Genomic DNA, 23661 nt, shown 5'->3' on the forward strand with positions numbered 1-23661 from the left:
CAGTGGTCTCAGCCCAGCTGCCCTCCTCCAGGGGCTTTTTGTGCACGCTGAAGGATTTTGGGAGTCTTGCAGAAATAGGGGGGATGCTGGGGTTTGCTCCTCTGCAATGAACGGAGGGGGCTGCCGAGAGGAGCCCAGCCTGCAGCAGGCTCTGGGCCACGCCGTGCCCCCCAGCTGTGTTACCCACTCCAGGAAAATGCAATAACAGAGCAGAGAAAACCCCATGGAGATCCCACAGCCCTGCCCAGGCTGGTTCCCTCCTGGCCCAGACAGGCCCCCCTGGTGCTGGGTCACGCAGCAGTGCCGACACAATTCGTGGTTTGAGGTTTTTATTTGGTGCCCTGGGAAGCACCCCCATGTGGAGCACATCTCTGCCCACCCAACGCCTGCTCCGGGGCTCGGCCCCAGCTGCCCCCCAGCACCATCCCTGATGTCCACCACCCCTGGGGACAGGCCAGGCAGGGAGCAGGGGACACAGTCCCCAGCAGGACCAGCCCTAGGGCCTTGGGGTGGGCATGGGACATGAGGTGGTGTCCTGGTTTCAGTTAGGACAGAGTTAATTTTCTCCACCAGGACAGTTAGGTGCTGCTTTTTGTTGGAACTGAGGGGAACGGAGCTACCAGGATCTGGATAGGGCCCAGAGCACCTGGCCAAGCTCTCTCTGCCCCCAGGCTATTTTTTTCCACAGGAGACAAACCACGGGTGGGTGATACACAGCCCCAGGCTGCAGGATGGGGCCTGAAGGCCGCCTGCTCATTTGGACCCTGAGCCAAGCAGAAAACCATTACCCAGGCCAAAAGGCACAGGGAGGGGAGAGTTCGTTCCCCGGAGAGCCTGGGCTAGGCTCACGGCATACAGGCAATGCAGTCCGTGTGCTTTGGGACATGGGGACAGTGGTGGGGGACACGGGGAGCTCAGCCCCATCCCAGGGCTGCAGCTGGGACCAGCACAGCTGATGCTACATGGAGGTGGCCGGCGGTGCAGAGCGGAGGCACGTGGAGGGGAGGGGGAAGGTCACAAGCAGCCTGGGGGCTGCTTTCCACCATCCTGAACCACAGCAACACGAGAAACGTGTGAACTGCTGGGTTTTGAGTGGTGTCCTCAACCCCCAAAGCAACACCGTGGCTGCTGGGACTTCACATGGCCAGTGCACGAGGGCATCCCCGAGGAGGCAGAGCACAGCTTGGCCTTGGGTTCTAGCCAAAATCCGCTTGGCCCAAGGAGCACCGAAGAGTTCACAGGTTCACCACCAGGCAGAGGAAGTCCCATTTCTCCCTGTTCAGTGTATGGAGGGGCCACCAGCTCCTATGGGGCGGCCCACAGAGGTATGGACGAGAGGTTTGCCGTGGAAGCACGTCCCTGCAGTGCAGTGAGGTGATGGAGAACGGGGCCGGAGGCAGCCCGGGGGTTGTTAAATTACACGCAGACACACACACGCACACAAGCTCTTCTGTAAACTGGACTCCTGGAGACCCCACGATCCCCGGCTGATCCCACAGCCAGCTCTGGATGCGGCATCCTTACATGTTCCCGCGGTATGTGATGTTGGTGAAGGTCGACGTGGCCTCTTTGTATAACGGGTTGTTGGCCTGGGAAAAGAAACCAAAGAGCATCACCGCTTCGTGATCAGCATCGGCACTCACCCCACTTTACAACTGGGGAAACTGGGGCACCAGTGGGTGTGGGATCCATGGCTCTGCTCAGAGCTTTGGCTCTACAATGCTATGTGCAATTCAACAGCTCCTCATGAGGTTTTTATAGGGGAGAGAAGGGAAAAGCAGTTGTGGAGGAGAGCACAGGAACAGAGACCTCAAGAAAGAGCCAGCCCAGCCCACCCATCCCTTCCCTCCAGGCGGTGGGGGACAGGCACTGGTGCCATCCTGGCCCCTTCCCTCGTGCTCCGGGTGCCTCAGCCCTTCCAGCACCCCGTGGCAGCAGGGACCTTCCTCCAGCTCACGGGGTGGAAACACTTGTGCGGGTGGTGAGTAAGAGGGTCACGCTGGAGAGAAGTGCTCAGGATACACCAGAGGTGGGAAAAGTGCCCGGGACATCTGCTCTGCTCTGTGCACAGCCCCTGGGGCCACAGCAGACTGGGAGAAGGGGTGCCCAGTTTGGTGGTGCCACCCCAAATCCTGCTGCGACCCCACACAGTGCTTCAGAGAGAGATGGGATGGATGAGCTGGTCCATAAGGACAGTGTCCTGTGAGTCCTAAATGGGGACTGGGCTCTTGTACTGGGAGCACTGGGATCTGGATCCACTCAGCCCAGTGGAGGCAGAATTCGGGGTCTCCTGCCCATCACAGCCCTTACCGTGTCCCACTTGGCCCTGGCCTTCTCCTCCTCGAAGCGGGCGAACTCTCGGCGGTCGTGGATGGTGATGAGCAGCTTCCAGATGAGCAGGGCGGCCAGGCCGATGAGCAGGATGGCGCCCATCACTGACAGCAGCACCACCAGGATGTCTGGCCCCTTCGGGCAGTCTGGGGGGATAGGAAAGCATGGTTGGGTGGGCACCCTAGGGTGCCTGATTGCGGGTATGGGGGCTCCTCTGCTCTCCAGAGGGCTTTATCCTCCCTCGTGAGAGAGCCTCCAGCTCTGAGCATCTGTCCTGCCCCCCAGGGCTGCCTGTGCAGGGACTGGGGAGGTGATGGGTGGCTGTAATTAGAGCTGATGGCTCTTTTAATGACCCTGGTTTTGAAGGATCTGCAGCCATATGGCCCCCTGCTCAGCTTGATAGCAGTCCCCAAGGATGCTGGAGGCCCTGGGCTACTCCGTGCAGGGGCAGCATCGCTCCTGTGTGGCCAAGAGCTGGATCTTAACAGCACATCAAGAAAATGAGACCCCTGGAGTCAGAAATGTGGTGGGAAGACCGAGCTCCTCCTTGGCGGCTCAGCAGGGGGGTGAAATAACCCAGAGGCATGGCGAAATGTGAGACACGGGCAGGAAATCACAGCCCGGGTGCACAGAGCGGGGAACAAAGCAGCTCTGTGACCTGTGCCAGCCCCTGGATCCTGGCCAGGAGGCACAAAGGGGGCTCCAACCCCACGGTTAGTGCAGACCCCCAGGAGCAGCACAATCGGCACCCCCAGCCGGGTCCTACCTGGCTCCTCTATAACGTAGAGGATGGACTTGCCGCTGGAGTCCTCAAAGTACTGGAAGCGCACCACGCAGTCATTCTCGTCCTTGTAGGTGCAGTTTACAGCGTCCTTGCCCCTGTCCCCTGCAGGATTGAGAGGCTGTCAGAGCCCTCGTGCTGGGAACATGTGCATGGAGGGTGTACGCAGCCCCGTGTTTCCTTGCTTTAGGGCAGAAATTTGTGCCGTGCGCCCCATCTCCGCTCTTACCCAGCTCCTGCACTGTCTCGATCTCATCACGGCACATACGGCTGCAGGACTGCTGCTTCACCAGCTCGCCCCGCTCGAACTTCTTGCACTCCACGCAGTCCCTGAGGAAGAGGAGGGAGCTGCCATGAACTGCTCTGCACCATCCCCGAGGCACCCTCCCACCCTTTTTTCTCTCCGGGATCCCAACCCAATGGATTTGGGGATGGTGACCATACCTGCGGGCACCAACCCTGACGGGCACCATCCGAGCTCTCCCCCCCAACTCACTTTTTGATGGTGCAGGCATCCGGGCACGTGGGGCACTTCTCGCAGGTGTCCCCGTAGGAGCCGGGCTGGGTGCAGTCGCATTTGCCGCAGACGCAGGAGCCGTGGCCGCTGCACACCAGCCCGTTGCTGGACATGCAGGTGTCCGTGCGCGTGGTGCAGTTGCAGTAGTCTCCGGTCCAGTCCGAGTTGCACACGCAGTCCCCGCATTTGCACGTCCCATGGCCTGGGGATGTCCAGGAGGGCATCAGGACCCGTGGGTGCCCCCATGGATGCCCACAGATCTCCTCTGGGGATCATCCACGTGGGATGTTTGTGCACCCAGAGCCACAGCTCCGTCTCCGTGTGGCACGGCGAGGTGGAGCAGCCACCCAGGACATTTGTGTCCCCCTGTCCTTGGGGTGGGATCTTGCTGCCCCCAGCAAACCCCATCCTTCACCTCCCTGCCTTCTGTACCCCCTGTTCTTCTCTTATCCCATGCAAACAAGGAAAAAATAGCCAAATTTCAGGCTGAGCTAGCTTGGCTCTGGCAGCAGCTGGAGATGCTCAATCAGCTCCACCTGAGCTGCCCAAGCTTTGGCTCTTGCCTTTAGTTTCAGATCTGGTTAGGCCATCTGGTCAACCCCTGCTGTCATTTCCCAGCCCAGCGCCACACACGGGAGAGCTGGCTGCTGGGAAGAGCCCAGCCAGCTCCACACACTCCTCTGGCTCGCTCAGACAGCCCGACGTGCTCAGATCCTGCCAGAGCCCGCAGCTATTTGGATCCCAGTTGGGTTTTTGACTCAGCCACCAGACACAGCGAGCAGCGGAAACGCCGCGGTGCCGGCACGCGCCGACCCATCCCAAACACCGAGCACGTGGGAGCTCTGCTCCCAGCTGGGGAGCGCCGGGGCACCGCGTCCCCCACGGCCCCCATGGCCCTGGAGGCACCGGTGTGAGAAATAAATGTGTAACCCTGTTAATGAGGAACTGGAGCTGAGTCACAGGAAAACAGCGCCGCGCCGGGCGACGAGATATGGAAACAGAGGGGGAGGCTGGGGGAGCGTGGCTGAACGGGACGTGACGGATGCCAGCAGGGTCAGACGGGGCACTGGCAAAGAGACAGGGCAGGGCTTCTGCCAAGTCTGGCTTTCGTGGGTGGTGGCCCCCCGGGAAGGGCTTGGCAACCTTTCCCCGTCTCATTTCCTCCTCAGCCTTGGGCGCGCAGCCAGGGCTGGCCCCGCTGGGCAAAGGACTCGGGCACGGAGCTGGGAACCAACGGATGGGGTTAATTAACAGCTCGCCTGGCTCGGGGGCAGCGTGCCACCAGCACCTTTGCCCTCACTCTGCCTGACACGGGGGATGCTGTGCAAACAGGCAGCGCCACGGGAGCAGCCTTGGGTGGCAGCATCGAGGACAAGCACCTGGCTCCCACGGAAAATCACTGCCTGGGGGGGAAAAATCCCAGCCCCCCCGTCTGATGTTAAGGTGAATGATCAACCCCAGTGGTGTGGAGGCAGCTGGGGGCTCTGGGTGCTGCCACCCCTCTCGCATCTCCTGGGAAGCCAGGAGATGGGGAAGGGCCCTGGGGTTTGCTTCTCCAGCACGCTCAGACCTCCAGGGCTCGCTGGAGATGGGGCTTTTGGCTGAGGAAGGGGCTCTGACACATGGGGCACATGAGATGACTGCTGCTGGGATTTTTTTTTGCAGAGATGGGCTCCCTGGTCCCTGGCATGGGAGAAGCGAGGTTCCCCAAATTGAGAAATGCAGCAGGCAGGACTGGGAGCCTGGCAGCACCGGGAGGAGGCGAATATTCAGAAGATGAGTATTTGCTGTAAGACCAGCGATGGGGGAGGATTTTCTTCCCCACCGCTTTTTGCCAAAAGGGAGTCTTCAAGAACAGGGTGGAGGATAAAATTAGCGCATCCTCTCCTCGGAAATCCCAGTGCCTCTCCCCACCCCTATCTCCCCACCCTGGGGATTCCTTCTGTGGAGCAATTCCTCAGATGTGGGAGTCGAGCAGAACCTGGCCGGCTCCTGCCCTGTGCACCCCAGAGCCACTTCCCTTGGAGCCCCCCAGCCACCTCAACGGGGCTCCCGAGCCTAAGGAAGGATCAAGGTCTGCCTTTAACCCTCTGAGTCCATCCTCTGCCAAGGATTTTGGGCACAGGCTGCCAAAGGGGGAGTCGTTGCATCACACCCTGAACTAATCCATGGCTAAGCATGACACAATGCATGCAATGAGCCCCCAGATGGCTGCTATCTCCCTCAACCACAATGCTGGGCAGCAAAAATACCTCTCTAGCACACCCCAAGGTGCTTTACTCCATGCAACCACCACCCCCAGGCCTCCCACTCACCTGAGCACATCTGGCCCTTGAAGCGGACGCAGGAGAAGTCGTCGCACTCACAGTACTTGCCCGTCACCTTGCCGAAATCGCTGCTGTGGCAGACGCACTGCCCGCAGATGCACTCGCCGCGCTGGCTGCAGTGGGGCTGGCCCGGCCGGGGGCTGCAGTTGTCCTGCTGCGAGGGGTTGTACTCCTCCTCCGAGCACTCGCAGTGAGAGCCCAGGCGCCCGGGGTTGCAGCGGCAGATGCCGCACTCGAGGCTGCCGTTGCCTCCGCTGCAGAAGGAGCTGTTGGTCTCAGCCTGGCTCTCGCAGGAGCAGCTGCAGTTGAAGTTCACCACCACCACCAGGCTGTCCTTGAAGCCCACGGGTTTGATGGTGAAGGATTTCTGGCGCTCTTGTGGGCACCCTCGCACCTTGGCCTCGATGCTGAAGCTCACCTGGGGGGGGCAGAAGGGTGTGTCTGGGTGCTGGCACCCCCCTGCAGCCTTGGGGTACCTGTTCCAGCCTGGCCTCAGCATCTGCTCTGTGCCCAAGCTTAGGCAGCCCAGAGTTGGGTCCAGCAGGATCTCTTAGGGCTTTCCCAAACTGTCCCAGCATGGGAGAGTGCACCTGCCCACCACAGCGTGTGGACAAAATCAGCCCAAAAGCCCATGCACCATGGCTGGTAGACCACAGCCTCTGCATCCAGCAGACAACAACATTTTTCTCCTTGCGCCCACCCAGCTGGACCCTGTCTCCACCAAAAAGATGATAATGTCCCCATAAGAGCCTGTGTCCCCCAGGATCTGGGGGGAAGCAGGCAGTGTGGAGGGGGAGAAAAGCTGAGCCCATGGACAGGAGCCTCACCGTGTCCCCGATCTTGAGCCCCATGCAGGACTTGAGCCCAGGGATGACCTCGTCGTTGAGGCAGGTGGCATTGAAGGACAGGGACAGCTCTTCGGGGAGGTCGCGCACCTCCAGCTCCACCTTGGAGCGGATTTTCTGGGGGAGGAGAGAAGAAAGATGGAAAAATCCAGCCAGCACGGGGGACCACCCTGAGCAGCCACCACACCCCAGTGATGCTCCTACACACACGGGAAAGCAGCCAAGCACCTTGAGGCTTTCTAGAGCTTGGCCACGTCACTCCCCACGGGGAACACCTTCGAGGATGGGAAAGGACAGGGGTGAGCTCCCATCCCTGGGGCCCCCACACGTGTGGGCGGAGGCAGATGCTCACAGCTGGCCCAGGGAGGCTGCTGGAAGCTGGGGGAGCTGCCAAGTGTCCAGCTGCTTGTGGTGGTTATTTGGGAAGGAAGAGTGCTGCTGTGGGGCCATCACAGTGCACAGCTCTCCTTTGGGCAACCCTGGGTGGGGTTTGTGTGCTGCGAGGGTGATTGCTCTTCCAAGATGAGGAGAAAGCCCCCTGCACCTTGCTGCTCCCTCTGAGCTGCCCATGGGGACAGGATGTGTTGGCCTTGCACACTCACCCCATAGGAGTCCACTATGAGCTGCAGAACATTGCTGGAGTCTCCCGACAAGGTGCCCACGGTGGTTCCTGGGATCAGCTCACTGTAGTTCTGGAGAAATACCACCGTAAGCACAGTCTGCTCATGACAGGTGAAGGCACCACTGCTGGGTCAAGCCATTCCCAGACACGAGAGCTTCCTGAGCAGCCTTGTGAGGATGGGTGCCACCAGGATCCATCCAGCCACCCACAAAAGGTGCCCTCAGGACCCCACAGCCCCCCACGAAGGTGGCTTTGCACAGCAGCTGTTACCTGGTAGAGGCCAACAACTGTGTCCGTCACAGCGAAGATCAAGTTGATGTTCTTCTGCGAGAGCTTCTCAGTCATCAGGCCCAGAGAGGGGTAGTCCTGGGGAAGGGGAAAGGCTGCACCCTGAAACACGTAGTCCCAACCACCCCGGTCCCCCCCATGCCCTCCAAGCACACCTGGACCACCTTTCCCATCCCCAGCAGGAGCTGTGGGCTCCCAAACCCCACACATGGGCCTGGATTTACCAGTGTGGTGGAGGCTGAGTAGAAGTTGTCCTGGCCGATGTGGCACTCGGCGTCGTTGGGCTGCACGATGCCGGCCAGCCTCCCGTCCAGCGCAATGTGGGTCTTGGCGTCCGTGGTGAAGACGAGCAGGTGGGAAGCATCATTCCTCCAGCCGATCTTCTTCTGTGGCCAAAAGCAGCTCCCAGTGGGGTGGCAGTGTGTGCCGAGGGCAGCCCTATACCGGCACCTCGCTGCCACCATGGGGCATGGCTGGGCCCTGGGGACCAGCCTGTCACTGCAGGGGGAATTAAGGGCAGCCCCTCTCCCAGGGAAGTGCTGGGGAGCCAGGCAGGTGAGCATGGGCTGCTTGTGAAGGTGAAAGACAGGCTTTAATTTGATAGAGTGTTAATCACGGTGGCTAACAACTGAGGGGCACGAACCCTCCCATCACAAGCAAAATCAAGGTGCTGGCAGAGGAAAAGGTGTCCCTTCTGGGCTGACATGGGATCACCACATCTATCCCCAAAGCAGCTGCTCTGCTCCTCTCCCCTCCCAGGTCCACGTAAGGGCCATGATCTTCCCTCTCCTTGGTTGAGACCCAGAAATGCCCTTGCTGAACATGCGCCCTGCCCACATCCCAGCCCTGCTGTAGCTCCACTGCAGGAGGCCTCAGGCCCCATTCTGGTGGGGTGGAAACTCTCTGCCAACCCACCAGGCCCAGCCTGGTGACCCTCTCCCAGCCCCGTCCCAGCCTTCCTGCCCCTTACATCGCACACGGTGGCCTGGATGATGGCATCGAAGCCGCCCTCGGGGGCGTCGCGGTTCCGTGAGACGCTCTGCTTGCGCACCTCCTCGTTGAAGCGCGTCACCTCATCCGTGAGCGACAGGACGTGCTTGTAGCCAAACATAGGCAGGCACGTTTCCCCAATCCTGCAGGAGAAAGTGGTCAGGGCACAAGTCTCATGGGTGTCCCAGCTCCTGTCCTCACTGTACAGCCATTTCACACCCTCTGGTCTTCCTCTGGGCATGCTGGAAGGACCCAACCACCTGGAGAGCCCCGAGCATGAGGCTGGTGAAGGATCTTTTAAAAAGCTATCACGTTACAGTGATGCTGGGATTTTTAGGAGTTAGACCTTGAACAAAAATGGTGGAAAATTGTTTCTTCCCACAAGAGCTTTTCAAAGTCTAGACGTGCTCCCCCTATCCATACCAGGACATGCAGTGCAGCCCAGCTTAAGCCCTGCCCCAAATCAGACACCCAAATCCCTTCTGAAATCCATTTCCACAGATTTCCAGCCACAGTCTGGTGATCTCCCATTAGCTTCCAACCCTTACAGACCTCCCTCAGCTTGGGACTTACTCATAGCAAGGGTTTTCGAGGGCTTCTGGAGGAGAGATATACATGTAGGGGGAAATGGGCTTGTCCACAAAGGCCCCAAAACCGATTCGCAGATTGCTGGTGAGCTTGCGCATCTCACTGGCCAGCGTGGTGCCCAGGTTCTGGATGTTCCTCAGATCATCCTTCATGGAGTTGGACAGGTCCATCAGGTAGTAGATGTCCACAGGATAGTCTTCCACTTGACGCACTTGGACTTGGAAGATCTGGGAGTCATCTGTAATATGGCAGGGCAGAGGAGTAAGAGATCATCCCCTGGGAGAAACAAAGGGGGCTGGTCGCAGGACTGGGGAGAAAGTCAATGGGACCCAACAGGGTCAACGGGAACCCAAGGAGATGGCTTAAAGCTGCTGGGAGGAGACTATCACAGTGAGACACACCAAGGAGTAAACCACTAAGAGAAGGGTGCTTGCATGTGAGGTGTGCTGTGCACCCCTTGAAGATGGCAAATGTCCCACAGCTCCTGTTGTCCAAGCATCTCATTACTAGGACATGAACTCCTTCTGCTCAGAGTTGTCCTATGCTGATAGTGTGGCCAACGCAGGATGGATGGAACGAGTAAAATGCTGTACACATGGGCAGCAGGTCTTATGGGAACAGCCAGGGGACTGAATGGCTGTTTCAGGCTGCTTCTGAATTCCTGAGGCCTCCAAACATCTCCCTGAGCCTCCCTATCCCTGTTCCTTCCTGTTCTTCTTGGCTCCTCCCAGCCCCTGCTGGGAAACTTTTTGATGAAACACTTTCTAATGAAACAAAACCTCCTTAGAACCTTCTGGGGAACAGGCCAGTTTTAATGACTTTGAAAAAAAATAATGCTGAAAACACTTAGGGTTGACCTTTTCTTTCAACTTTCTAGAAGGGACAAAGGTTCTTTCTTGCTGTTTTCTGAAGCTACTTCTTTGATATGCAACTGGGGCACAGCTGCAGCCTTCTCAGAACACCTTAAACAACAAGAAAAAAGCTTTAATCAACTTTCATTTAATCATTGTTTTCATATAAATCTGTATCTCAGATTTAGATTTTCAGGATCGGTAAAGTATCTTCAAAATCCAGGAGAGTCCGAAGAGCTCCATGCCCCACTGTCTGCATGGCCAGGTAGCAGCACGCAGTCAGGAGTCCCAGCTTCATCCTTGGGGGACTTCTGCTCCTCCTCGTTGAGTTAAACCACAAGGACTCAGAGCTTGTGGGACATGCCTTGGTTATGCCATTTGGCCTTCTCTCACAAGCTGGGGAAGACAACTCTTGCTAAGCCCTCTTGTTCTGGCAGAGGTGATATCAAGCCAGGGTTTTCTTCTACTGCTTCCAAAATCCTTAGAGCACCACATGCCTCCTCCGATCCTCTCCAGAGCAGCACACATACCTGTCTCTTGATGACTGCTTTTGGACCTAAAGACAGCAACAGTCACCCCACAGCTACACGTCCCCTTATCATGGGGAACGGGACACGGCTGACTGCTGTCACTCACATCAGAACTTCTCTTTGCCCAGCCCAGGGACATGCTATCAGCCTCTGACATCTGTCCCTGAGGCCAGAATGAACACAGAACCAAAATTTGTTCCTGCTGAGACATCTGTGCGCAGATTGATGATAAGAGCAGGGATGGGCTGTGTGTGGGAAAGTCTGGACATGGCAATGTCACCATTTTGCTCCAGTTTTCCCAAAACCTTTTTGTGACCTCAGGTGAGTGACACCAAAAGGAGAAATCAAACAGGGGAAGTACAATGTGAATAAATATATATTAACAAAGCCCCTTAATACAAGCCTTGGGAAAGCTAAGGGTCAGCCTCATGGCACGGAGGCAACAGTGGTTAAGGTTTAAGTGGCTTCATAAAATAATCCCACAGATGTCGAAATCGCATCCCGTCCTGCAGGGCTGAGCTGGGAGACCGAACAGCAGAAATCAGCCTGCAGACAGCCAGACTGCGGACACTGCTGGTGGGGTTGGTGTAGCCCCAGCCCTGCCTTGTCCCCAGTGGGTCTGGGACAACCTTGGCCAAAAGGTGATGTCTCATCCATCGCTTGAGCTCTCCAAGCTGTCCCCACCACATCTCCTTTTCCCACAGCATTTTGTGGACTCTTACCCGGCCGCAGCTTCAGCTCTATTCTCTGGGGTCTCATCTGGGTGGTGGTGGAGCCCCCTGAGCCCTTGTCGCTGAGCGGTCGGTCCTCCTGGATGGTGACGCTGCTGGTGGGGAACTCGATTAAGTCCTGCCTGCAGCCGTTCTGCAGGAGGTTGGCGAGCAGGTCGCAGCGTGGGGACGACTGGTCCATGGTCTGTGGGACAGGGGAAGAGTCAGGAGTGATGATGGATGGCTTGCCCAAGCCCAAACCCCTTCTGACATCTAGGAGCTGAAGCCACAAGTTTGTTTCTTGGTACAGCTAAAAGGAAAGCCCCTCTACATGGGGTGGCTGCGTGCCAGAAGAGAGTGAAGCAGGACACAAGCTTGGCAGGCTGTGAGCAATGGGCAGAGTATGAGACTTTTTTGTTTTGTTTTTCTAAGCTTTGGCAATAGAGCCACCTTTTCCCCAGTTTTCTTGACATACACCGTCAGAAATCGCCCCAGGAGCAGCAGGCAAGCCCAGCACACAGCTCCTTTTTGAGAGCCACTTGAGCTTATCTGCAGCTCCCAGCATCCTGCCAGCTGGAGCCCAGCTGAGGAAGGGGAACCAAAAAAGGAAAAGAAAGACCAAAAAGGCAACTGGGCTGCGGGAGAAGGCATCGAGAATCCGTCAGAAACAGGAAGCCAGAAGTGTGAAGTCACGGTGGGGGCTCCGGCCCCCTCCCTGATTTCCTAGAAAGTTCCCGGCTGCCTGCCCTTATCTTGGCATGCTCAGAGGGCTCCCGGCACTCCTGGGGGGCGGAGGGGGGAGGGTTTCCTATTGGGACAAATATGGGAAGAATTCCTCTCCTGGCCCAGCGCTGCTGGGATCTGCCACTGCATGTTCCTGGCAGGGCAGCCGCTGTCCCCTCTCCATGGGGTTCCTCCCTCCTGCTCCCCCCCAGCCCAAATCTTTCTCCATTCAAAGCCCCAGGAGGGCAGAAGTGAGATCCTTGCCCTCTCCGCACCACCAATGCCCCTGCCCAGGTTATAAGCTCCCCTCAGGTCCAGGTGGGTTGAACCCGGGAGCTAATTTGTGTGTTTTAAGCAAACAAGTGGAAAAGTGCAAACAGCATCAGGAGGCCCCCTCCGGCAGCAGCGGCCTTTATCTGCCTTTTTCTCCTCCCTCAGTCCGAGCAATAGCCAGAAAATACATCAGCAGGCGTGTTCCTCCCCTGTGACCTCCCACTCCTGCCCAGGCAGCACGCTGCTGGTGAAGAGGACACGTTTTACGTCTACACGAGCTCTGTGCACCCACCCACCCTGCCACCTCATCCTGTGGGGCTCCCCACCGCAGATCTCCAAGCCCTCGAGGCCACTGAACCTCTCCCTGTGACCCCACAGAGCTGGGTGAGGTGCCTGGATCATTCCTGAGCCCACGGGTAATTACACACCCGGTCCTGTCCTAGGCAGGGAAAGCACTGGAAGGGTGAGGGTGAGAGGCAGGGCTGGGCAGAAAGGTTTTTAACCATGCCACTGGGCTCTTGGGCAGTACCCTGAGGTGCTGGGGGGCTCCCAAAGGACACGCAGCTCCTTGCACAATCAGCAGCATCATTTCTACTGAGAGATTCCCACGGAGAAGCTATTTCACCTCTGGGCCACATCCTTCCCCTTTCCTTGAAAGCCTCAACACGATTGACTCAGGACTTGTAAAACCGACTCGGAGGCAGCCCAGGCTCGCTGCTGGGGGGCACATGGTCCCACCTCCTCTGCCACCAGCCCTCCTGCAGCCCTGGAAGATGCTCCCCAGACCCACCTCCCCTCCTGGCAGCCCACACTAGGTGGTGCATGCACAGAGTTACCTTCCAACCTCTCAAATTCTCCCATTTTCTGCAGTTCTGTGAGCCTGCTACAGGAGGTATCTGCTCAAGGCCTTTGGGACAGGGATAAGGATCGGGCAGGGTGCTGTCAGAGCCAGCTCCATCCCACATCTCCATCAATGCTGTGGCTGGGAGGCTGCAGGATCCCCAGGGCACCTCCATTTTCATCTCACAGGCAACCACACACAGCAACAGCTTCTCTGCAGGAGAGCTCATGGGAGGACCCAAGGAACAGATGCCTCTGCACATTAAGCTAAAACCTTCCAGAGCTTCTCTAAACCAAACCCTGGTCCAACCTTGTCTCTATTTTCCTTCCTGGGAAGTGACATTTGGGGTGGGTGAGACCCAGGAGAAGTCTGCCACGATGCTCTCCAAGGTGATTTTAGAGCCACGTCTCAGCTGGCTTTTCCCAAAAGGAAAAACAAGTGGCCAGGCATATCTATGTACGGTGGTCAGGGTTTCTGAAAAATAAAGATAACTCAACTCTCCTCTGCTTCAGTGCTCAGTGGAGTCAGTGGTCACAAGAAAGAGCAATAAAATTTCTTTCTTGCTCGAAGCCAGGAAGGAGCAGCAGCAACTGATAACCCCAGGCTCCTCTGGGAGCCAGCATGGGTGGGAAAGGAGCACAGCTAAGGGCAGCCCTGTCCCTTTAACGAAGGAGGGGGGCAGGATCAGAGACCGCCCCCACCCTGGGGATATTAAACAAACCCGCAGAAAAAACCCTCATTTGCTAAATTAAGACAATGTGGTCCAGATGTTGGAGGCAGAGCTGCTGAGTAGTTTGCACAGCGCGGCTCTCCGGCGGCTGGCTGCTGGCAGTGGGACGGCTCCCTTGCTGCTTGTCACGTCTGTCCGTGAGCACAGCCCTGAGCAGTGCTGGAAATATTTCCTTTTTTGGAAACTTTTGCTGATCTGGGAAAAAAAAAAACAACACCCAAGCTCGCAGTCCCTGCTGCGTCAAGACACCAGCCCGGGCTGGGAAGGAGCAGATGGATGGTCGAGTCCTTATCGAGCTGCAAAGTTCAGCTTCTTGCTTCTTGCAGGAGATAAGTCGGGGCTCATCCACACAAGATCTTTATGCATCCTGCATGGGATGATGCTGCAAGATGCCCTGGGATCTGATGGGACCTGCAGGTGGCCGGGGTACGCAGCGGGTGCCCGGCATCGAGCACCATCCGACAGCGCTCCCAACCTGGATCAGTTTTCCTGGGTCTGTTCTCCAGCCCCGTGGGCATTGCCACCACTCATGGGAGAGGATTTCTCAGCAGCAGAAGGCAAGAAAAGCCTTCTCTTAGTGCTTTCTGGGGAAGGGGAACTCCTTGCAAGCCACAGGAGTGCATTGTTAAGGCAATGGCTCACCCAAGCCCCGGAGTTTTTAATCACTTCTCCCATCTCTCCCTGCCTCCTGTCTCTGCCCTGGGGCTGCAGCTCACCAGATCCCATCAGTGTTAGGAACTTCCAGCCTTACATCCCTGATGGGCCAACCCTAAGGGCAGCATTTTTGGAGGGTATTGTGGCAGACCTTCCAGCATCTCACCCACCCAGACGGGGATTTCAGAGCCGCAGCTTAGCTCTGACATCCTCTTTAGCTCTGTAACCAAGCCCAGTCACCTCACCTTCCCACTCACCGTTTTCCAATGAATAAAACCCCAAACCTTCTAATCAACGTTTGCTTCCTATCTCCAGACCCCCTTCCCTTCCCAGCCCTTTGAGGAATTAGATTCTTTTTTAAATTTGAGCTTCACAATAGGTTTTTGAGAAGCAAACCAAAAGGAAACCGGGTTTTCAAATGTATAGCTTTTCAGAGACAAAGGGAATTTGCAGGGAAAACTTCAGCACTTCCAAGCCAACTCGACGTGTTTCATACTCATGCACCCAGGTAAGGGGCAGATTTTGAAAGCGAGGCAGGAATCCAGACCAAGAGCCGCGATGCGCATGGCTGTGGGCACTGCCAGAGCTGTGGTCACTGCCAGATGCCACCGAGGAATGTGTTCAGACACGGTGGGACCAGACGGAGACACAGCACATATCCCACAGCCCTCAGCCCCCCCAGCCCTGCTCAGCCCCCCCAGCACTCACCTTTGCAGAGCACCAGGCGCAGAGGGGGCTCACGGCCAGGCACTGCTTGCAGGAGTTCACCCCTCGAGTGGTGCAGATGTTACCCCCTGGAACAGCAAACAGAAAGCTGTCACCATCTTCGGGGCCACCAAACAGCCCCACCAGCAGGCAGAGCCCCCATCCTCCCAGGTCTCCACCCTAACCCTTTTTGCAGCCCCAAAACCCAGCTGCTGCCCCCCTGCCTCTTTTATGGCTGCCTCCCCCAGCCCGGCACCAGTTGGGCTCCATCCTGCCCGCCGCTGCTGGCATTTCCCACCTGCCAGCCTGATGCCAGCTCCTTAAAGTGTCCCCTGTCCCTGCAGCCCCGGGGGACATCGCCCCTCGTGCCTCTCTGCGGGCATTTTGGGGCAGCGGGGAGGGGAAGGAGTGAGCCCCCCAGCTCAGCGCCTCTTCCCACCCCCAGGCCAGCCGGTCGGTGCCTGTTTTTGCAGATGCTGAACTCAGCCCTGCTGGTCTCAGCTCGGGTTAAAACATGGGGAAAAGAGGGGAGGGAAGTGGCACGTGTCCCAAAACATGCTGGCAGCCAACTGTGATGATGTTCCCTGGGGGGAAACCGGAGCTCCACTAGAGGAAGTGGCAGTGAGGATTTCGGGAGGTGCATGCCTTGGTTAGAGGCCAGTGTGTCCCATCAAGGGGCCCCCCAAAAAACCCTCAGGGGCTTTGGGGCAGCAGCAATGTCTGCTGGGGCAGGAAGGGCAGAGGTAGGAACTGTGCAGCTCTGTGGTCCCAACAGCTGCTGCTGCGGTGAGTGGCTGAGACACAGCTGTGGTGGCATTGCCCTGGGCTGTTTCTCCCTCCTGCACCTCGTCAGAGCTTCAGCACCTGCAGGCAACCGGTCCCTGGGGGTGCTGTGTGTCCCCAGCTACAGCCATAGGAACTGGGGGTGCCAGCACGGAGCAACTGGGGGCTCCTCTGTCCCCACCTTCCCTGCCCGGGGTCCCCTCTTGCAGCCACAGGAGGAAGAAAAGAGGAGTTTTCTGCAGCAGTGGGAGGAAATGCGACACAGAAGAGAAAGAGGAAACGGTGAAACGATGGCATCAGGTCCTCGGGCAGAGCCACGGCTGCAGCTCGGTGTGGCTGTGCCTGCTGGCACGCAGCGTGCCAGGGCTCGTGGAGGTGGGTGCTGGTACGGGGTGCTGGCACCGATGGATCCGGGCATGGGACTGATGTGGGGACACAGCAAATGCCACAAGGCTCGGGCACATGCGCATGCAGCTTGTTCAGCTTTGAGGTTGCATCCACTCCCAGAGCTCTCTCCCTACACCAAAATACCTGGCTGCAGGTTAAAAGGATGCATAAAAGGAAGCAAAAAAAGGATGGGAGACTTTAAATTTAGCATGGCCCTAAAGAGCGACAGGTTGATCTCTGGTGCAGGAGGCTGAGCCCCGTGCCGATGTCTTGGCAGGCACCAGCCTGGCAGCTCCAGGCACTTGGGATTAAACTCTCAGGGCCACGTGCCCAAAGACGGGAACAGCTTCCAAAACTGCAAGCTCCAGGGGAGCCCTGATGAGTCAATTTTCTGGCTGATCTTGGCACTTAGGACCATGAATGGGGCCATCCTGCCCCACTGCCACATGACCAAGACACATGTCTGGGGATGTGGGACCTTTCCCCATCCCGTAACACCATACGGAGCTCTTCTTGGCTGTGTTTAACTCACGGCTGGATGGAGCAGGGCTCTCCATCCCATGAGAAGGAGCCGAAATCCCCCGGGCGCCAGCTGTGATTAAGGCAGGGCTGTTATCGCCATGCAAACACGCAGAAGGTGGTGGCCAGCCTCACCCCCTCACCCTGAAAATGCCTCTTTTTTTGGCATCTCCAGCAGCATTTGCACAGCTGGATGCAGGGTGAGGTGCTGGGGGCTTTGCTGGAGGCAGGTGGGGAGGGGGAAGCAGCAGTGATGTGGGCACAAAACCACAGGAAGAGGAGAGCAGAGGGTGCTGAAGCTCAGATGCTCTGGTTCTGGCCCTTGGTGTGCAGGATGCTGCCTGGCTGCGAGCTGGTTAACAGGATTTCAGCACAGACTAAACTAATAAACTTCGTGTATTTTATCAGTGTATTTTTTTTCCAGCCATAAAAACTAATAAACCAAAGTACAAAAGCTTCATTTATTTATTTATTTTTTTTACTACAAAACCCGCTGGTCTCATAAAACAATCTGATCCTAATGACTGAAGCTTTGAAATAAGGAGAAATCCCAGCACGTGAAATACCAGGAGCTAACCTGGGTGGCACAGGGAGCCCCGTTTGGGGTGGCAGCACTGCAGCCAGGCACTGGAGGGGGATGCACATCGCATGCTGAACCCAAAATGCCCCAGACGGCTGTGGCTGAGCATCATCCTTCCCTGGCTGGAGAAAATTACTCAGTGCTCAGCCTGAACTCCAAGTCACCTCCACACAGTGTCTGAGCCAGCCACATGCCTTGGTGGGTCTCGTCTTTTTTTTTTTTTTTTTTTTTTTTTTCCTGCTAATACACTCATGCAGAAAACTTTATAAGGAGACTTAAACAAGCTTGATAAAGATACAAACCATTTTTGCATCTACTCTGAGCTTTCTGCTTGTCTAAGCAATATGGACTTGGGCTTATTTTTGGCTGATGTCCTGCCCACACCATCCTGGGGCTGCGTCTTTTCTCTGAACCCCTCCCTGTCTACCAACATCTTCCTGGGGAGGAGATGCCCCGAGCTGATTACCGGAGAAATCACCTATGCAGCCCCAAAGAGCAACCTTACAAACCCAAAACTCTTTCAGGGGTTACTCTGCATTCCTGTTCAGGCTGTTGGTGGGAATGCACAGAAATCTGGCATTCTTTAGCCTGAACAATGTTGCCCCAAAACCCCTCGGGTCAGGCCTCCAAAACAATGGGACTGATTTATAAATCAGCAGCTGAAAAACACGGCACCGTTTTGTGGCTGCAGGGTTTGTTTTCTGCTTGCTTTGAGCCCCGGAAACCACACCTGGGGAGAAGAGTCCCTTCACCAGGCTGCTGTTCCGCAAGGCACTGAAAAGTTTTTAAAGCAGTGAGCCACTTTTGTCCTGAAGTCACCTGATGCCAGAAATCGGGGCTTTTAAAGAAAAGCACCAAAATAACAGGAGAAAAAAATGACACAGGATACTAATGCTGACTTAAACACACCCCATGCCCTTAAAATGAGATGGGTATGGTGATGCCTGCCCCATAAACTCCCCTTACTGCCTGTTTACAGAGGACAGAGTCCAAGTCCCATCCCAGTGCTCCCATTACAAACCTGTACCGCAGCCCAACGGCGGGTAGGTGGCAGAGATAAAGTTACTGGGGTGAGAACAAGGCACGGAGCCACAACACTTTGATCCCACGGCATCTCAGAGAAACCCTCTTAGCCCCGACCCAGCCCCGACACAGCCGGCCCGAGAGATGCTTTGTGTTTGGGAACTGAGGCAGTGCTCTGCCAGCTTCCCCTTCCAGCAATTTTTCCGGGACTGTGTGAATGCAGAAAACCCAGGGATTTAGGGGAAATAGCAGGGAATCTAAGCGGGAAGTGCAACATTAGGGCAAACACAGCTTTAGGGGCTGTAAAAACCTACCCCAGCTGCCAGCAGCGCAGAGCACGAGGATGCCGAGGGCGACGCGGAGCTTCCCCATCTTCTCCTCCGAGCCCCGGGGTGCCGGGGGGTGTCGGGACCAACCCGCCGTGAGCGATGGAGAGCGACTCTGGGGCAAAACCTCCGGGTTTTGAGCCGTCCAGAAGATGAATCATGAGCCTGGGTGTGTGACACAGGCGCGGAGCGGGGCCGGCCGGAGGAAACTGCGCTGGCTCGTCACTCAAATTTGAGTCAGGGAGTGGCCCCCCCCCATCCTGCCCGGAGCTCCTCACCCTTTTTCCTTTTCGCAGCTCACACAAGGACCCAATGAACCCGGGAAGAAAGTACGGGGCACGGGCGACCCGCACGAACAGGCTCTTTCCCATAGGCTCTTTTGCCGGGGTTTAATTCCTTGCAAAATCCTGCTCACACCCTCCTTTTGTTAACTCTTGCATGAAAGGCAGCACGGCTTTTAAACCTGCCGAGGCTGAGCTGCCTGAGAGCTGAAGGATTTAAGGGGAAATAGAGCAACTGCATAGTGAAATGAAAGTGCGTGTGTGCGTGTGGGGGTCTTGGGGACCCTCCCCAGGGCACTGCAGGTGGAGACATCCCTGGTGGAACGGGGAGGGGAGACCCACAGAGAGCAGAGACTTGGACCCGGCAGGACCAGTTGGGTACAAACCCGGACATCACAAAGGGAGGGAAATTCAGATTTGAGTTGGGTGATTCGGACCCGATTCTCTTCTCTCCTGTGCTGTTTTTCTCACCCACATCCTCACAAATCGCTCCTGTACCAAGCAAGGAGTCAGATCTGTGCAGGAACCTTCCCTGCTGAAATACCCAAAGAAATGCCTCACAAGGAGGTTTAAAAAACCTCTCGTCCCCCAGGGTCCTACTCGGAGATGGGGAAACTGAGGCAGGCAAATACAGGCTGGGCTGCCAATGGAGTGAAGGGCTGCTCCCCGCGCCGGGTGACGGGGGCTGGGGCCAGCAATGGCAAAACCTGGGGTCGGGGTAATCCCGGGGGGAGCAGAAAAGGAGCTTGTGCGGAGTACAGGGTGCTGTGCGGGGAGAAACGGGGATCGCTGCATCTGCCCGGAGCCTCAGAGACGAGGTGAGATGGGGCTGGGGGCTCTGCCTCGGGAGCCGGGGAATTTTTCTTGGCTGTAAAAGAAGTTTCGATGCGTTTTTGCTTCCTCCACTCGCTGCCACCTTCCCGGCGGGTGCTGCTGCCCTCCTGCGGCTGCCTGGGCTCTGCTCGGGGGGGTCATTTTCCTCCCGGCTTCTCCCCCCTGACTTTTTAACGTGGATTTGGTAAAGAGAAGCCCATCGACCCTCACGCAGTATTGAAAAAGTGCTGCTTCTTGGTTGGAAAATAAAATAAATAACACCCCAAAGCTGCCTTCTGAGGGCTCTCAATCTTGCCCTGCAGCCATCTCAGCCTGCTGACCCCATAAGCCAGCTTTGGGGCACCCCAATTCCTGCTTTCCCTGCATGTGTCCCCCTGTCCCTGCCTGGAAATGCCACTGGTGTGTCTTTTCCCCCTTGTGCGTGGCTTTCTGGCCAGCCTGTCCCTGTGTGTTGCACTGGACCACCCCAGGAACAGGTTTGAAGCTTTGTGGATGGGTTTGTCTCAAAGATTTGACTGAGTGAATTGTCAGTCCCAAAAGTCCTCTTCACTGAGGCCTCATCCTGCCTAGCAGCTGGGTGCCTGAACCTGCAAGTGCTGCCAGCTCCGAAGGGACACAGTCCCACGTGTCCCCTCCCTGAGCCAGCACAATCGGGACCCTCACAGCACGGGGGGATACTCCAGCCCTTGCTGCCAGCATGAGGCAAAACAAAACAAACCAAACCAAAACAAAACAAAACCAAAAACAAAACAAACAAACAAAAAAAAAAACTTTGAAAAAGAAGGAAAAAGCCACAAAATGAAACGTTTGACTTCATGTACCCTCCTGGGCTCTCACCCTGCCTGAAGATGAGGATGGACCCGTTTTCCTGGCTGACTGCAGGAAGGTGCTGCTTGTCCTGCAAGCATCACTGTGATGGTGACATGGGGTGTACATAGTGCAGGGTGCACCGAGAAGAGTTTGGGCTCCTATCGCTGCTCTCTGGGGCTGGATACGGTCTGGAGAGCTGCACAAAAACTGGTCCTAGGGGAATAAATCATGGGATGCTCTGTGTCATGAAGCCGGTGGTTGGATTAAGGTAAAGAGCAGCCCAGGGAGTACCCAAGAGCTGAGTAGCCCCATGTCCCCAGCTTCTCCAGCACTGCAGCTGGTGGCTGTGACCCCGGTGCCATGGCTGCAGCGGCCGGATCTGGCACAGAGGAGAGGCTGGAGCTGGAGCTGGAGCCAGCAGAGGGAGCAGAAACTCCTCTGGTCTGAAGGCAGCGGGGAGAGGAGCTGCCACTGGGATGCTCTGGTCTCCCCTGGGGATTTTTCCTGGGCCTGGGGTTAAGTGTGATGGGTCCCTGTCCCGATGGGTCCCTGTCCCGATGGGTCCCTGTCTTGCCAGGCTTTCTGCTTCCCCCAGTGCTGCAGACTGCCCTGCTGGGACAGCAACGCCGTTGGTGAAACAAGGAGGAAAAAGCAACAAGTAAACCCCAAACCTAGCTGCTTTTGGGCCCTTAAATGTCACAAAAGCAAAAGAGACACTCAGCTCCTGGCTGTGTAAAAGAAAAATCAGTTGACACGCTTCCCACTGAGCCTCCCTTTACCCGCAGCCAGCCGGCCTCCCGCTTCTGCCTTTAGCTGCAATTTATCAATTCTCATTTGGGTTTATTAAAATCCCCTCTGGGGGCTGCACAAGGAAAGTGATCCAAGACGTACACAGATAAATCAGAACGAGGTCCCCACATCACGGCAAGCTCCTGTTCCTCACTGTCCAGATGCATCTGGACCCATGTACGGTGCTGGCTGGCCCATGGGTGTAGGATCCCGAGCTAGGGACAGGAATTGGGGGGCAGCATCCCTGTGCTCCCCTTTGAAGGGGACGAAGGAGCAAGAGGAGAGGGAGAAAAATGTGCCCTGGGGACACCCCCCCCCAGCCAGAGGATGCTGAGAGAGGGACGGATCCAGCCCTGCCATAGGACAGGCAGCACTGAGCAGAGCTGGGGGTGGACCGGGCAGGATTGGGCCAGCGCTGCTCCTAAGGAAGGAGTGGGTGGCACAGAGCAGCAAGCGGGGAGCGGAGAGAGCAGCAGGGACCTGAGGCTGCGGGCAGGGTGCAAGGGGGGGGGACAAGGGACCTGCCACCCACCTGGGGCTGGCACCTGGTGGGATTGAGGAGCAGGTGGAGGGGCTGGGGGCGAGGATGCGTTAGGGGCAGGACCCTAGGGGTCGGCCCCCACCCAGGGGTGGCAGTGGGGTGGGTGCAGGCACCCAGAGCGGGGCAACGGGCTGCACCCGCGTGGGGAAGGGGTGGGCAGCCTGGGTGAGCGTGGGGGGGGGGGGGGGAAGGCGGTCCTGGGGGGAGGCTGCAAGGGGGTGGAGTTGCTGGTTTGTCTTTGAACACGGGGAAGACTTTTAGCTGGGAACTTGCATCCGTGGAGCTCCCAGCCGGCAGGCATCGGTCCCCTGCTCCTGCCGGGAGGTCCCCAGCGCCCGTCCCTTGGGGTGACAGTGAGGGCAGGGGGCATGTGGCCACCTTTGGCCACCTTCTTCTCCCCTGCGTGCCCTTTGCCTTTCCTCTGCCTCTCGTTCTGCTTGCTCGGGGACTTGTGCTGAGCTGCTCGTGCCAGGAGGGAGCCGGCGGCAAGCTGCACAAATTGGCTTCCCGTCCACCCCGGGCGTCGTGAGGAGGGAGGCAGGAGGGGGCACGGAGCCCGCCGGGATGTGAGGGTGGGCAGGGGGACAGCACGCTTCCCTCCTGCCTCCCTCGGAGATCTGGGACCGCGCACAGACCATGAATGGATCCTTCTTCAACCAGACTCTCCTCGAGCAAGGAGCTTACCCCAACAGGACCCAGGGCTTGGGGATGCTCCTGGCCTGCTGCAATGGGACCGGCTCGGTGCTGGCGACCGACGGCGGCTCCTTGGTCCTCGCGCCGGACGAGAGGAGCCTGTACATCACGCGGGTGGTGCAGATCGCCGTCCTCTGCGTCCTCTCCTTGACTGTGGTGTTTGGCATCTTCTTTTTGGGCTGCAACTTGCTCATCAAGTCGGAGAGCATGATTAACTTTCTGGTGAAGGACCGGAGACCTTCCAAGGATGTGGGAGCTGCGATCATGGGGCTTTACTGAAGCCACAGGGCACCTGTAGGCAAGTGAACTGTCTGGACCTGGTGCTATGATGCAGATTCCTGTGTGTTTGGGGCAGCTGGGGACAGTGGGAAGGGGGACGATGGCTTTTAACATATCTGTGTCCATGGGGAAGCAAATCTGCACTTCCCAGTGAAGGAACTGTCGTGGTGAAGGGAGAGATCTCCCCAGCGCTGTATCAAGCACAATAATTGACCAGCCTTGTGTTGCATGCAGAAATGGCTTAAGTTTTGCATGAAACTTGCAGAAACAGTGATAATGTGCAGATTCGGACTCTTTTTCTGCTGTTACCTTGGATACCGCTACTTGGGATTTAGGGCTAAAAAAAAAAAAGTGTAAAAAGCAAACTACTCACTACAAAAAGAAAACAAAGTAATGGGAAAGTGAAATTTGTGGCACGGGCCACGTCGTTGGCCATGGGGCAGGGGCAGGGAAGGGTTGGGTGGGTTGTACAACAAAGTCTGCATGCTACAAAATGTGTTGGTCTGTTTG

General features: G+C 57.0%; 2 protein-coding genes across 2 annotated transcripts; one reads left to right on the forward strand and one right to left on the reverse strand.

The window, feature by feature from the left end:
• Nucleotides 1–328: 328 nt before the first annotated feature.
• Nucleotides 329–19045, reverse strand: ITGB3 (integrin subunit beta 3). Its single transcript, XM_084301238.1, has 15 exons — nucleotides 18913–19045; nucleotides 15310–15395; nucleotides 11393–11585; nucleotides 9275–9527; nucleotides 8682–8844; nucleotides 7936–8097; nucleotides 7694–7789; nucleotides 7404–7493; nucleotides 6784–6918; nucleotides 5945–6374; nucleotides 3609–3831; nucleotides 3342–3442; nucleotides 3098–3217; nucleotides 2311–2477; nucleotides 329–1589 (listed from the first exon to the last, which is right to left on the reverse strand). The coding sequence occupies exons 1-15, from the start codon at nucleotides 18968–18970 to the stop codon at nucleotides 1521–1523; spliced, it is 2346 nt and encodes a 781-aa protein (XP_084157364.1). The 5' UTR covers nucleotides 18971–19045; the 3' UTR covers nucleotides 329–1520.
• A 3770-nt stretch (nucleotides 19046–22815) lies between these two features.
• Nucleotides 22816–23151, forward strand: RPRML (reprimo like; the record flags this gene model as incomplete). Its single annotated transcript, XM_084301014.1, has 1 exon — nucleotides 22816–23151. The coding sequence occupies one exon, from the start codon at nucleotides 22816–22818 to the stop codon at nucleotides 23149–23151; it is 336 nt and encodes a 111-aa protein (XP_084157140.1).
• Between the last annotated feature and the right edge of the window lie 510 nt (nucleotides 23152–23661).

Source organism: Netta rufina (assembly GCF_964035555.1).
Source record: "Netta rufina genome assembly, chromosome: 24".
NCBI classification, from domain to species: domain Eukaryota; kingdom Metazoa; phylum Chordata; class Aves; order Anseriformes; family Anatidae; genus Netta; species Netta rufina.

What these genes read in the sequence shown, in the direction of transcription:
- ITGB3 (XM_084301238.1), bottom strand. Translation starts at nt 18,970, where the DNA reads ATGGGGAAGCTCCGCGTCGCCCTCGGCATCCTCGTGCTCTGCGCTGCT. An exon ending in CTCGAAAACCCTTGCTATGA is followed by an intron (nt 8,845 to 9,274) that starts GTAAGTCCCAAG and finishes TTTCTCCTGCAG; the next exon opens with GATTGGGGAAACGTGCCTGC. An exon ending in GATGCCTGCACCATCAAAAA is followed by an intron (nt 3,443 to 3,608) that starts GTGAGTTGGGGG and finishes CCTCTTCCTCAG; the next exon opens with GGACTGCGTGGAGTGCAAGA.